Raw genomic sequence first — 14,320 nt, 5'->3', positions numbered from 1 at the left:
GACAGGGGTGGGCCATGTGGAAAACGCCCTCGGAAAGGGCATTTCAGAAACATGCAAACGGATTGTTTCACATTCACTGCAAACACATATCTGACTCCCTGCTCCGTTGTGCTCGGGGTCCTGCCTTATTAACCCCCATCCCCAAGCATGACCCCTCCCCTGCCTTGGGCATCACATTTCGGGGAGTCCTCCATTACTGCTAGAAGAGGGATTTATCCCCCAGAAATGGTGAGAACCGTGTTTACCACCTCTTTGGACCCAGATCCCCAGTAAGAAGTGTGTGTTACTTTGTGAGCCGCTGTGTACCAACCCCCAGGTGTGCTCCGTACACTGGCCACAGAATTTTCCTTTAGGTCAGGTGCCTTCTGTGTGCTTCTCTTTAGTTCTCTTCTTTTCCATGAAGGCAGTTGTGACCCAGCACATTGACTGCATGCCCCACTAATGTGTCATGGTCCACGGTTGGTAAACAATGTTTAAAATGCTTAACCTCAGGAACGCACCGCCTAGCGAAGAGACCGCAGCGAAGCCCTGATGCTAGACGGACTGACCAGTGCTGCCCCGGGCATCTGTGGTGCTGTGGACGCAGGGCCGAGATTCATGGGCTGCCCTAGGCGGCCCTGGATCCAGATCTCTTGGGGAAAACACATTCGATGTAAGATTTAATTTAGCTGTTCTTCTTCCCTCTCTCTCTTTTTTTTTAAAGTCTTTCTCACTAATCAGTTCTTTTTACACTATAGATTCTCCTTGTCTTTTTCTTTCCTGTTATGTCCTGATGTTTTTATTGCTTAACAAGGAGTAGGCTCTTATTCCCCAGGTGCTTTTTGAATTAAAACAGAAACTTGGCTTCATCTGTTTTTACTTATTTTTTTCCTTTTCCTTTTTACATTAGTTTTCTCCAACTCTGTGTGTGTATGTGTGTGTGTGTAAGAAAAATCATCCTTCACTTCTCCCTGCACAGACTTGTTTTGTCTTAAATAAATATATACATATTAAATATATATATATTTAAAGATGAAAATGTGTCTATGAATAGAGATCTTTATTCCCTGATTACTTTGAATTCCTTAACATTTAATCTTGCGTGGTCCTCGCAGTTATTGTGGTTAAAAAAAAAAAAATCCGGGAGTTCCCGTCGTGGCGCAGTGGTTAACAAATCCGACTAGGAACCATGAGGTTGCGGGTTCAATCCCTGGCCTTGCTCAGTGGGTTGATAATCCGGCATTGCCATGAGCTGTGGTGTAGGTCGAAGACTCGGCTCGGATCCCAAGTTGCTGTATCTGTGGTGTAGGCCGGTGGCTACAGCTCCGATTAGATCCCTAGCCTGGGAACCTCCATATGCCGTGAGAGCGGCCCAAGAAATGGCAAAAAGACAAAAATAAATAAATAAATAAAAATAAAAAAATTAAAAAAAATCCGTATTCTTTAGATGAGGTGCAGACCATTCTGAAAGCTCTGACTCTCAACCTTATTACACAACTCTAATCAAATTACATCCTTCTCTCCCCTGTTAGGGGCAATAAATGCCATTTTTCCTGGCTGGGTAAACTTGAACATTCCCTGCTGTGCATATTTCCATTTTAAAAGTTTTCAAGTCAGCCTTTGTACTATTCTGAACGGTTATGGGAAACCAAGGAGAACACTTGCAAATAAGATGTGGTGCCAGCCTCTTCCACGCTCCTTCCAGCCCTGCCTAGGGCTCTCCACTGTAATGTCATTGGCAGGATTAGAGGGATCAGCAGTGTCCCCATGGCTGTGTCCTGAAGATGCTTTTTTGCTCCCCCCCCCACTCTGGAAGTTCTACGTATGAGATGTTGAAATTAGTGTCTGGTATGTGAAAATCTATCAGCAGCTCCAGACCCCACTTGCTGTGAGATGCAGACCTGATGAAGGTAGGAGCCGTGATGCTCCAAAGCCCAGGCAGGTGGCTGCAGGGAACGGATGCTGTGGGCACGTGCTGACCGTGTTTGCAGTTAAACCTTAGCTTAATGACCACCGTGCAGAGACCTGGGCAAAAAGGAAGACTTCTAGCTGGGAGATTGTTGTGAGTCGGAATCAGCGTCCTGAGCAGGGGGGAAGGACCATGGCGTGAGGGGTGTATAGAAGGGAGACGGAGGGGAGGTGATGGAAATGAAGTAGGGAAAGCGCTTCATTTAGAAAGTAGGGAAGCGCTTCAGAGGGAATTTGCTAAACCAGGACCAGCTCATGGGAGCTGACATTGCCACTTAAGCTGCCCATGGCAAGCCACTTTGCCGGAGGTCCTGCCTGCTGCCACCGTGGGCATTTGGTGCGTCTTCTATGATGGGAAAATCAAATATTGAAAGGCATGATAAGAGTTCCCATTGTGGTTCGGTGGGTTAGGGATTCCTTGAGGATGCGGGTTTGACCCTGGCCTCGCTCAGTGGGCTAAGAATCCGGCATTGCCATGCACTGTGGCTCAGATCGGGGGCTGCTGTGGCTGTGGTGTAGGCTGGCCACTGCGGCTCCTATTCACCCTCTAGCCTGAACTTCATAGGTGGCAGGTGTGGCCCTAAAAAGAACGGAGGGGGAAAAAAAGGCATTGGATGGCCAGCTTTGCCTCCTTTCTTCTCAGAAAGGAGCGGCTCAGGACCACTCCTGCCATTTCTCCAGCGCCAGCAGGTGTGCGCTGGCAAGGTCTTCACAGGATGCCTCCGCTCGGCCCATGCCAGCCTCTAAGGGGGTCTTTACCTTGCCAAGGAGGAAACCAAGATTTGCCCGAGGCCACACTGGAAACGTCTATCTAGCTTTAGAGCTCCTGTTCTTGCAGCTCTGCCTGCCTCCTGTACCGGGATCAGTTACCTTTGGACCGCCCCCCACCCCCTGGATGTCCCCCCCCCCCCTTTCTCTTTTGCTAAATAGTAGGGTGACCACCTAAACAGGGTACTGAGGATTAGGCGAAACCACATTCTGGGCTTATATTGTTCTTTCCCTTCATCGCTTTGTCATATTTTTATTCCCTGAAAGATTAACCGGCCCCACCCCGAAAGCCACCTCGATGAAAACAAAAGCCCCACGGGGTTCCCAGAGCTGAGATAATCTCCTGGCCGAAGTGTTAGGGTTGCACGTGGGCCCTGGGCCTCCCCCTGGCTCCTTCAGGTGGATCAGAAGGGTGGTCTCACCCAGAGGCACAGGGTTCTAGGGGCGGACCCCCGCTGCCCAGAGCATGCCCAGCTTTGGTGCTTGGTTCTGCAGTATGCAGATTTAGTCCGTACCGGTTGCCCTCCTCTGCCCCCCGCTTCCCTACCCCTTTGGCTTGGCTTGGCTTTTCTTCTGAAAACTGTGCTGAACAGTTTTTTCCCAAAGGACAGAAAGGAAGGTTCAGGGCTGATCGTTGGGGCCCTGCCTGCTTTACCCAGAAAATGTCATAAGCCCCCCGGAACTGTTCTGGGCTTGACCACGTACCCGAGAAAGGAAAGGCCACGTAAGGACACTGAATTTTCCAAAGTTGCAATCTTTCATGTCTTTAAACTTCCGGGAACTTTAGTGTGTAGCCCCAGGCATGTCAGCCTGATTGGGGCGGTGTTTGGGGTCAGGCCTGCACCTGGGGATGGGTGACGGGGGTGACTGAAGGCTCCAGCCCCTGACCTTGGCTTTGAGCAATTCCCTGTATTCAGGGCACCCATGTGGTTGATAGGAAGGAATTTTAATGGGTTCTGTGAATAAGTTTGGAAGTAAACTATTTAGGAAACTGATGACCGAAATAACAGATTTTTTAAACGTCTTTAAAGATTTTAGGAATAACTTAATTTTGAGTTCTCCTTCTAAGGGACTTTTGTGCACTTTGCCCCATAGCCTAGTTAAATGATTTTCCTGCGTGCTTTCTGAATCTTCCTGGAGTTCAGTAGTTGTGAAAATGAGAGAGTCCGTTGGCTGGAAGCATGGGGTGGGCACGGGTTTATATAATTTGACCTCTTTTCTCTCCAGATTAGTAAATATTTACACATGACCTTATCAAACAGCTTGGGTACATTCGGTCACTCGAAAGCCAGCCTTCCAAGCCGGGACTGCCCCTCGGCCTGCCTCCAGTTCCAGCGGGCCTCAGAGGAAGGTCTTACATTTGTTTTCTAATGTGCTGCATGCAGAACGAAAGCGTCCAGCTGAAAGTGGGTCTCAAAGCAAAGTCTCCCTCTTTCCGTGGAACCCGATCAGATTTGCGCTGTAAATCTGACTTCTGCCAAATTTGACTTTGGAAGATTCAGGTCTGGAGCAGAATCCAGCACTGAGGAATCCAAAAAATAAATATGGGATTCTGGCCTTAGGTTTACCCCTGCGGCCTGAGTTCTCTGGTTTCTTGGGGCAGGTCATCACAGAATGCCACTCGAAGTTTAAATGTCTGTCTTTTGTAAGTAGGAAAAAAAACAAGCGGATCACTTTCCTGTTTTTGTCAAGTGGCATTGATGTAATATGGTTTGAAAAACATAACTCTGGCATTTTTAAAGCAGGCACAAAGTTTTGAGGCCGCCTCTGCCCTCTTTTTCTGTAAGCCCTTGAAATCTGGCAGATTTAAAACTCATTGTTAGAACACATAGGTTCTTCACAGCTGACACGGAAAAATAATAAAGGCATCTGAGGGTTTTGGTTAGTAGGCTATGAAAATTACAGTATTATTGTAGCAGCCTCACCTGGTAATAACATGTTCATTTTGTCAAACTTAATCCGAGTACATGGAAGCGCATTGTCTGGTGTTCTGTTGTCTGAGGACAATAGTACAATAGTTAAGGCCGGCAAACAGTTGCCAAAGAAGTGAGAGGCTTTGAAAAATCAGTAACTGTGATAAGAGCTATCCGTCTACTTACTGCAGAATGCTTACTGTCTCTGTGTTAATGACTTCTCTATTTTAATTTTCCTTGCAGAGTATCGGGAAGGGGTCATTGTGGTGCATAGACCCAGAGTATAGACAAAATCTAATTCAGGCTTTGAAAAAGACACCTTATCACTCACACTCGAATGTGTTCAATACACCTCCCGCCTCTCCTCAGGCATATCAAAGGTAAGCCATTCAGACTTTTTTTGGTTTTCATTTTCGTTTTGGTCCATTGGTGTCGCATTATTTTGGCAGAGACCATCACTGAAACTTACTGACGAGTCTGTATGACTTGGACAATAACTGTAGATAAATGAGACCGAAGTTAAGCACCCTGGGAGGCATGTCCGTGGCTGTATTTTCTGCAAACCTTACCGCTTCTGCCGCTTGGGAGGGTGTGTCTCCTTCCCGAAGGCTTCCTGGTGGGTGGAATGATGTCTTCCTGGGTGGAAGTGTTTGCAGAGGAAAGTCGGCAGCTTCGTTGTCTGAGCGAGGGGCAGTTTGTTGGGATGGGAGTCCAGGATTGAGACAGGTAAGCAGTTCCATCTTCCCATCATCTGAGCGAGAGGGTCTCCAGGTGTTCTGGTGAAGGACGCACTGAGCTGTTGCCATCCCTGTCTCCATGGAGACGGTGCTTCAGGGCGATCGTTTTGTTGTGGTTACTTGGTGTTTACTTGGTGTTTGAAGCAGAACAGCAACAGCCAAGAACAGTTGAGACTTGGATTGCCCGTCACCACCCCATTTGTTTTAAAACTTTGAGGTCCTAGGTGCCATTTTCACAGAGATGTAATTGGAGGGGAGGGGATGTCACCTGTCACTGGAGAGGAAAAAAAAATCAATGTTAGATTCTAAGAAAAAGAGCCAGATAACTAAATTTTAAAACTGATCCTCTCTTACGTGGTGCTTGAGGTTGAAATCTATCCCTTAACTCTGTACGCGCACACACGATGTTTTAGGTTTATAGATAGCGTTCTCTTGTCACCGCCCCATTAAGAGATGTGATTCTTGGACTACAAGTTTATGTCAGTGGGAATGGCATGGATCCGAAGATGGCAGAAGTTTCACAGTCCACGTCGTTTGCAGGTTCTTGCTGGGTCTGGTGTTTGTTCTGCAGAAGGGGGCATAAAGTGATCCTCTGAAACAGCATTAGTGAAGTTCTTGTGCATCTCAGTTGAGAAGCATTCCATCACAGACCCTGGACAATCAGTCTTCAGCAAGAGATGGGGAGGAACAGCTGGGCTCTCTGAGAAGACTGCTGTATGTCTGCCTTTGCTAGGCGATTAGCGTGATGGTAGCCATAGCAACTGCAGCGTCTCCATAGTAACGCGTAGCGGAGACAGGTGCAGTTGCATCACAAGGCTGTTTGTTGCCTGGCAAAAGGACAGGCCATTAGTACTTAGATATACACTGTTGCCTTAGAAACAAATAACCCTCCATAGCAACTACAGTTGGTTTGAAAGATTTGGGGGAAGAAAAAGGTTGTAGCAGCTTTTGTCTGTGTTCATAAAAATCAGCGGAAGCGTGCTTTATTGGAAATGACAACTTGAGGTCATAGAGCTATAGGAGATAAAGTGGGATTTTCCAGAGCAGCCCAGCCAACACTGTAGAAATGTCCAGAAGGGCAGGGCCATATGCTTGGTTTTCTCCTGGAGGCCATAGCCACTCCTGAAATGGGGGAGAACTGGGATTGGAGTGGAGACTGGCTGATCTACACACGGTTGGTGGGGGGAGGGGGTGGCCCTCATTCCTGGAATAGTTCCCAGAGTCTCAGGTTTCTTTGACATTCTGTTCCCCTTGCCCTCCGAACCCCACAGAAAACCCTTCGCTTTCCTCCTAGTCAGAACCTCAGAAGGATTTCATATCCTTTTGCTTCTAAGAAGTTAAGAACATAAATGTTATGCACTGGGTTATATCGTTGGTTCATTTAGACCAGTATTTTGTTGCCAAACGCGACCCCAAGGGAAGCACAGTAATTATTTAATAATTTGAAGGATTAGAGTAGAGCTCTAGGGGCTGCAGGAGGCATATGTATACGATTTGGGAGCTGGCCTAAGCTTCACGACTTCATTTGATTTTTTTTTTTTTAATATAGGCATAAAAAGGCAGATGAACCGGAACTTCTGTAATGAAAATAATTTCCAAACTCAAACTTCAGATCCCAGGCTGTCACAGCCAGTTCCTCTTCTCCCAGTTGACTGAGGGGAGGGGAAAAGTTTCCTTCTCTATCCAGTCCAGAGCTTAGATTTCACCTCCGTAAGGTTCCTGGATGTGGAGTGAGAAGACATGGCAGATTCCAGCCTGCCTCTTCTCTGTCTCAGCTCTGTGAGGACAAGTCACTTTCCCTTTTTCAGGACTATGATCCCTTCATCTGAAAGCTTGGCATTCTCTTCTCTTTCCTCTAGTGTGTGAAATTGTACTAGTGTGTAAATGCTGGATGACTATACCATATTTGTTTTCTTTGTGTATGTGTATGTGTGTGTGGGTTTAGGGCCACAGGTCCAGCATATGGAAGGTCCTAGGCTAGGGACCGAATCAGAGCTGTAGCCGCTGGCCTAAGCCCCAGCCACAGAAATGCTAGATCCCAGCTGCATCCTGTGACCTACACCATAGCTCACCGCAGCGCCAGATCGTTAACCCACTCAGCAAGGCCAGGGATCGAACCCGAATCCTCACGTATGCTAGTTGGGTTTGTTTCTCCTGAGCCACAACAGGAGCTCCCTGTACAGTATTTGTATAGCGCACAGTGAGGTATTCAGTTTAGTTCTGAACTCTCAGGCCAATCGTGGATGTGACTTAAGGAAGATGGAAGTGGGGCACAGAGAGTCATTAAACGGGGACCACAAATGTCCACTTGACCGCTTCTGTCTGGGACCCCTGTGGTGCAGGGAATCACCTGCCAGCCCCGCAGCTTTGCTGTGTGGGGCACCTGGGAAGTGCTTGGCTTTCACGGAGCTGGTACTTAGCATGCCGAAGATGGTGATTATACTAGACGGGTGGTTATTGCTAGTACTCGCAGGTGTGCCTGGCAAGTAGCGTTCTGAACCAAGCTGCAGGTGGCTGGAAACTCTGCAGGGAAAATGAGGCATCTGAAAACACTGCCCCCCAACCTCGTTCGCATCCAGATGTAATGCTGAGTATTGGGGCACGGAGACTTGGGCCTCTGATTTGCAGTATAGTCTTTGGGATATTTGTTAGAAGCATCACCCCGATCTCTGCCTTCATCGTCACTGTGTGCTGTGTGTTGTTTGTCCTCTGTGCTGTGTCCAAATTGCTCCTTTTTGTTAAGGACGTTGATTCTACTGGCTTAGGGGACTCCCCTATTCTAACACGACCCAATCTTAACTCATCGCGTCTCCAATAACTGTTCCCAAATAAGGTCGCTTTCGGAGGTACTGGTGGCCAGGACTTGAATGTCAATTTGTGTGTGTGTGTGTGTGAGTAACACACAGTTCTTCCCATAACAGCCCTTTTCTTAAGGAAAGCATTTCACTGATAAAAATAGGAGAAGCAGAAAGTAAGGAAGTGTTCAAAAAACGAGGAGTTCCCATCGTGGCTCAGCGGAAACGAATTTGACTAGCATCCCTGAGGATGCAGGTTCGATCCCTGGCCTCGCTCCATGGGTTAAGGATCTGGCATTGCCTCAAGCTGCAGTGTAGGGACAGGGAGAATAGATTTGCGGTTCCTGAAGGGGAGTCGGAGGGGCAGTGTTGGAGAAGGGATGGATGGACTGGAAGGGTTGGGGTCTGCAGATGTAGGCTGTTGTCCACGGAGGGGATAAATGACAAAATCCTGCTATGTAGCACAGAGAGCTGCCGTCCGTGTCCCCCGATAAACCATAGTGGAAAAGAATATTTGACAAGGAGTACGTCTATGTACAGCTGAATCACTTTGCTGTATACAGCAGAAACTAACACAGCTATACCTCAATGACAAAGAAATGCTAACATCATCTATGATGTGGGGGTGACACTATGTACCTTTGATATGATATTGAGAAATTGTCACTTTACCTCTGTTGCCCCCCTCCCCCAAACCTGTAACTCCAGTGTCATCCGAGGAAAAACCATGAAACAAGCTCTGTCTGCGGGGGGGCGGGTGGGCGGCATTCTTCAAAACACCTGCCCGGCACTCTTCAAAGCTGTCAGGTGGTCAAAAACAAGGAAAGTCTGAGAAAGTGTTATGGACCAGAGGAGACATGGCATATCTTGGCTAGGTTCCTGGAACAGAAAAAGGACATTAGGGGAAGCCTAGTGAAGTAGGAATAAAGTGTGCCGTTGCCTTGATAGCGATGTACCAGTGTTGGTTCCTTAGCTGTGAGAAACAGACCATGGTAACCTCAGATGTTCAGCCCGGGCGACCTGCGTGGAGGGGGTGTGAGACCTCTGTGCTGTCTGTGTAGCTTTTCTGTGAAGGAAAAGGCAGTTCCCAATGCTCTGACTAGTTGAATTTATCCGTGTTCAATCGCCACGTCATTTTTGTTATAATGGAAGTAAAATCCACTGCCTCACTGACCCCTTTGGAACCTGTCTCTGTTCTGGTTCCGTCGGAAGAACTGATTACCAGGAGCTCTCACTTGACCCCCTTCTCCCAGGATCTGCTGAGCTGTATGAGGGGCTCTAAGTTGGCGGTTAAAGTCCTTGAAACTTTGCTTCTGTGAAACATGCTCAGCTGTGCTCGGAAGAGTCCCTGAGGCTGAGCTGCCCACGCCAAATCAGCTTCTATTTGTTCTCAGCTTTTGCCAGCGTGACCCGCAGCCTCTAGATCTGGAAAGGGAGGACAGAGGATGGTGTGTTTGTGTTTCTTAGCCAGACTTCATCAGAAGAGTCCTGTTAGGCGTTTTAATGTTTTTGTTGTCTCTGCCTCTCTTTCCCAGACATGGAATTTCTCATTAAAGGATATGCATGCTTTTTATTTTGTTTTCATTTATTTTTTTGGCTGCCCCCGCGGCATGCAAAAGTTCCTGGGCCAGGGATTGAACCCACATCCGAGCTGTAACTGGAGCCACTGCAATGACAACACTGAGTCCTTCATCTCTTGAGCCACTAGGGAATTCCAGGATGTGCATATTTTAATGCTTTTGATACAGACATCGTCAAATTGCCTTCCAGGTTTTTGTTTTTGTCTTTTTGCCATTTCTTGGGCCACTCCCGAGGCATGTGGAGGTTCCCAGGCTAGGGGTCGAATCAGAGCTGCAGCCACCGGCCTACACCAGAGCCACAGCAACGCTGGATCCGAGCCGTATCTGCAACCTACACCACAGCTCACGGCAACACTGGGATCCTTAACCCACTGAGCGAGGCCAGGGATTGAACCCACAACCTCATGGTTTCTAGTCGGATTCGTTAACCACTGAGCCACGACGGGAACTCCGCCTTCCAGTTTTAAACTCCGTTCTGATCTATACTCCCGCCTACCTTCTAGGAATTTTTCCATTTCTAATCTTTCTCCATGTCTGATGGTTAAATAAACAGACAGTTCCCCAGCAGGTGACCTTGACTTGTATGATTTTGATACTTTATCATGGGAGCCCTTCAACTTTACGATACTCGATTCATGCCTCTAAATAGTAGATGTTCCATAACAACATTTATGACAACAGGTTGTTTTCAAAGGTTATCTTTATGGATCTTATGTAGTACCCTCTCTGGTACGGGCACCACACCGAAATCAGTTGACACAAACAAGATTTCAATCATTGCTTACCAGAGGTGGGAACAGGTTTTACGATCAATCAAACAGTATAGTGTATAGAGTGTTTCCTGGATGATCATTTTTCAGAGAAGGGAAATTTTAATAAAATACGCCTAAGTTGGGAGCCAGAGCCAGTGTAGTTTTGTGCTTCCTTGGTACATCCAGAGAAATCTCAGCGTCTTAACATCTGGTCAATCTGATGTGACCACATGACCCATGGTTGGGCTTTACATGAACATAAACCCTGATTGAGGGGCCTTTTGTTCCCCAATGCAGCTTTCTTTTTTTTTTTTTTTTTTTTTGCTTCAATATCTTGACTCTGAAAAGAATAGCAACGTCTTTAGTATAAAGTGTTGTACTGTAACATGTACCGGGTTCGAAAAACGCACAAGACTTTTATTCGCTGATGGAGATCTGAAGATTTAATTTTTGGATGACTTCATGTAAAGTTTACAGTGTCCAAACATCTGAAGAATGTTTCTGTTGCTCTCACCTAAATTTTTTTTTTTTTAAATAAAGAAAATGCCGGACTTTTAAGTTTATTGTTTAGCTCTTTAGATTTCTTTTTGCTTCTTCAGGGCAATTTAATGAGCCGCAAAAGATATATTAATGGCCTCTCCAGAGATTTTGGCCTTTCAGAAATTGAAGGTCCTAATGAAAATGGCTGATTTTAGTGCTGACTCAGCAAAAAGTTATATATATATATATATATACACACACACACACACACACACACACACACCCTCCTGCTTGCTGCCCTATTCATGTACTTTGACCTTATTCTTTATAATTTTAAAAAATGCCTCCGTAGCAGAGTACTACTGCTAAGGGTATAGACATTGCACAGCGGGAGTTCCCGTTGTGGTTCAGTGGTTAATGAACCCGACTAGCATCCATGAGGAAGCGGGTTCGATCCCTGGCCTATGCTCAGTGGGTTAAGGATCCGGCATTGCCGTGAGCTGTGGTGTAGGTCGCAGACATGGCTCTGATCCCGCATGGCTGTGGTGTAGGCCGACCGCTACAGTTCCAATTGGATCCCTAACCTGGGAACCTCCATATGCCGTGGGTGCGGCCCTAAAAAGACAAAAATAAATAAATAAATAAAAAGAAATTGCACAGAGTAGTCAGTGACTGAATCAGGGAAGTCAGCAGTGATTCCTCACCAGGTTAGTAGGCATTGGCAGAAGGATGGTGATGGGGGTTGGGGAATTACTCCCAGAGGAGGTAGGGAAGGTGAGGTGGTGGGGAACTCATCCTTTTAGACAATTAGGAGATTAGGAAGTCCTTAGAATGTTAAGCTTGTTAACATAACCACGTTAATTCCCCCACTAAAATGCTGAATTTGCACACAGCAAGAAATAGCTTATCCATTGCTTGGATAGCGTCCAGTGATTTTTTAAATTTATATAAGACATCTTTCGTTGCAGTGCTTCAGATTGGTGTGCCTTTAATCGTTGGCGTAAGAACTGCAAAGCCACACTGAAGTCAGTTTTAACTTGCGTTGAAGGAGTTTGTTAGGTGGCTGTGTCATTGCACGTTTTAATTCATTCAAGCATAAAGAGTGAAGTGAGGATTCAGATTAGTTGCGTCATTCTTACACATTACACTCCTTGTGTTTTCTTGTAAGCGGCACATTTGATGGAAACCATAAATAGTTTGGTGAAAGCACTTCTCATTCAACACACTTACTTGTGTGCGTGTCATTAAAGAGAGTGAGGGGTTAGGCATTTGAAAGCGGACCCTTATTACACTGCAACTTTTATGCTTTGAGTAATTTTTTTAAAGAACATTAAATTCTTAAAAATCTAGTATGAAGCTTCATTGTGCTACATCTATAGTAGGATGTGCCAAATTAAGGGGGCAACGTGAATGTGGGATTGAATGACAAGACTTTCTAATAATAGTACCTCGAAGTACAAACTTTATTTTGTTAAAAAATTGGAAAAGTTCCCGCTGTGGCTCAGTGGTTAACGAATCCGACTAGGAACCATGAGGTTGCGGGTTCCATCCCTGCCCTTGCTCAGTGAGTTAAGGATCCCGCGTTGCCGTGAGCTATGGTGTAGGTTGCAGACGCGGCTCGGATCCCGAGTTGCTGTGGCTCTGGCGTAGGCCGGTGGCTGCAGCTCCAATTCAACCCCTAGCCTGGGAACTTCCATATGCTGAAGGAGCAGCCCAAGAAATGGCAAAAAGACCAAAAAAAAAAAAAAAAAAAAAAAAAAATGGAGGAGGTATCAGAGAACAGGCTTAAAATCATAGGGGTTCACCCTTACGTATTAAAAAAACAATGCTCATTTACGGTATGAGATTTAAAAATCCATTAGTTAGCTCTCATCTTATTGGCATATCAGATCGTACTATCTATTGACTTCCATTCTGGTTTCTGAGTTGGTCTCAGAACATTTTTAGTCTCAGGATTTTGCCTTTCAGTATGCCGTCCATTGTACATTTCATCCGCATTCGATCCAACATTTTTTTATTTAAATGGAAAATAGTCTCTGTTATCTATGAGCCCTTATATAGTAGGCATATCTCGTGAATATTGTGCCCACTCGCCCAATTTCATTCCGTTTTCACACTCACTTCGCAAGTGGAATGTTTAAGCAGCCGGGCTGATTATATCTAATTTTACTTAGGTTCCGAGTAAAACTCATAGCTCAAGAGAGCCAAAGGGGAGTTCTTTTTCATCCTCTGAACTCTTGGGGTGCCCTCAATGCCTGGTTGGTAGTCTGCTGGTGGAAGGGTTAGGATCTCTTTAAATCCACTACTGACAAATTTCTGCAGATCCCGCTTCGGGGATGATGGATAACAGAGAGGTTCTGTGTCTCTCATTCCTGGTTAGAGAGTTGAAGTGTTGATGGACCCAATGGGAGTCTGGAGTTTTTACCGATTTGCTTCCTGTTTTATTTGCATCTCCAAATAGCCAGCCAAGGACCTGGCAGATTTCTGGTCGGAGCATCTTAGGAGCTGTCAGAGGGGAGGGATGCCTCCAAGGTGGGGCCGCCCTGCATTCCGCATATTTGTCAACCCCCTCACCTTCTCAGAGGGGAGAAATCGATCTAAGTGTTGGAAATATGAAAGAGCTGTCAAAAACGCATGAAATCAATGATGTACAATGTGAAACAACAGGCGGCATGCTCTTTGTTTTGCAGCAGCCTAAAGTTGGCAAGTTTTTCATCACAATAGAAAATTAAAACCAACCACTGCTGTGTCAAAGTCTCCTCTTTCTCCAGCTTCTTTCTGGTTACACTAAATACTCCTGGATTCTATAGATTAAAAAGGAGAGGGGAGGGAGTTCCTGTCGTGGCACCATGGGAATGAATCCAACCAGTATCCATGAAGATTTGGATTCAATCCCTGGCCTCGCTCAGTGGGTTGGGGATCTGGCTGTGAGCTGTGGTGTAGGTTGTAGATGCAGATCGGATCCCGAGTTGCCATGGCTGTGGTGTAGACTGGCAGCTATAGCTCCTATTCCACCCCTGGCCTGGAAACTTCCATAGGCCACAGGTGCAGCCCTAAAATGCAAAAAACATACAAATAAAAAGGAGAGGGATTAAGAAGTAGAGGCATAAAATAATTAGATTGAACCGTGGAACCCATCATTCGTGAAAGATCTGAGGAAGACAGAATGGAGGGAAGAACTTGCTTCCTGTAAGTCCGTCAGCAGTGAATTGTATTGGTCAAAAGTGCACTGCAGGTAGTTTTAGGTTATATTGACCAAAAGGTGAGTATTTGCACAAGCGGTGTGATGGCCAGTAATTTCCACTTTCCGTTTGGATCAGACCTCACTGGGAAGTTTCTGACCAGGTG

General features: G+C 46.2%; 1 protein-coding gene and 2 long non-coding RNA genes across 31 annotated transcripts in view; 1 reads left to right on the top strand and 2 right to left on the bottom strand.

The window, feature by feature from the left end:
• Positions 1–14,320, top strand: part of FOXN3 (forkhead box N3) — a 415,372-nt gene that overhangs the window by 224,616 nt on the left and 176,436 nt on the right. For 27 of the 29 annotated variants that reach the window (XM_084966821.1, XM_021098361.2, XM_021098359.2 and 24 more), the window contains 1 exon segment: positions 4,872–5,008. The exons of the other annotated variants lie outside the window; for them this stretch is intronic. In XM_084966821.1, coding sequence (XP_084822947.1) covers positions 4,872–5,008 — 137 coding nt within the window. 29 annotated transcript variants of the gene reach the window in all.
• On the bottom strand, positions 3,648–6,093 carry LOC146401882 (uncharacterized). The gene is made up of 2 exons (XR_014811283.1): positions 5,720–6,093; positions 3,648–5,639 (listed from the first exon to the last, which is right to left on the bottom strand). It is a non-coding gene; the product is annotated as an uncharacterized LOC146401882 (long non-coding RNA).
• On the bottom strand, positions 6,536–12,706 carry LOC146401881 (uncharacterized). The gene is made up of 2 exons (XR_014811286.1): positions 11,557–12,706; positions 6,536–9,957 (listed from the first exon to the last, which is right to left on the bottom strand). It is a non-coding gene; the product is annotated as an uncharacterized LOC146401881 (long non-coding RNA).

This window comes from Sus scrofa, chromosome 7, assembly GCF_054392235.1.
Source record: "Sus scrofa isolate SSC_HxYL_T2T_F1_AM1 chromosome 7, Sscrofa_HxYL_maternal_Yorkshire_Landrace_v2.0, whole genome shotgun sequence".
NCBI classification, from domain to species: domain Eukaryota; kingdom Metazoa; phylum Chordata; class Mammalia; order Artiodactyla; family Suidae; genus Sus; species Sus scrofa.
The sequence above is the reverse complement of the archived record's forward strand: the minus strand, read 5'-3'. Positions and strand labels throughout refer to the sequence as shown.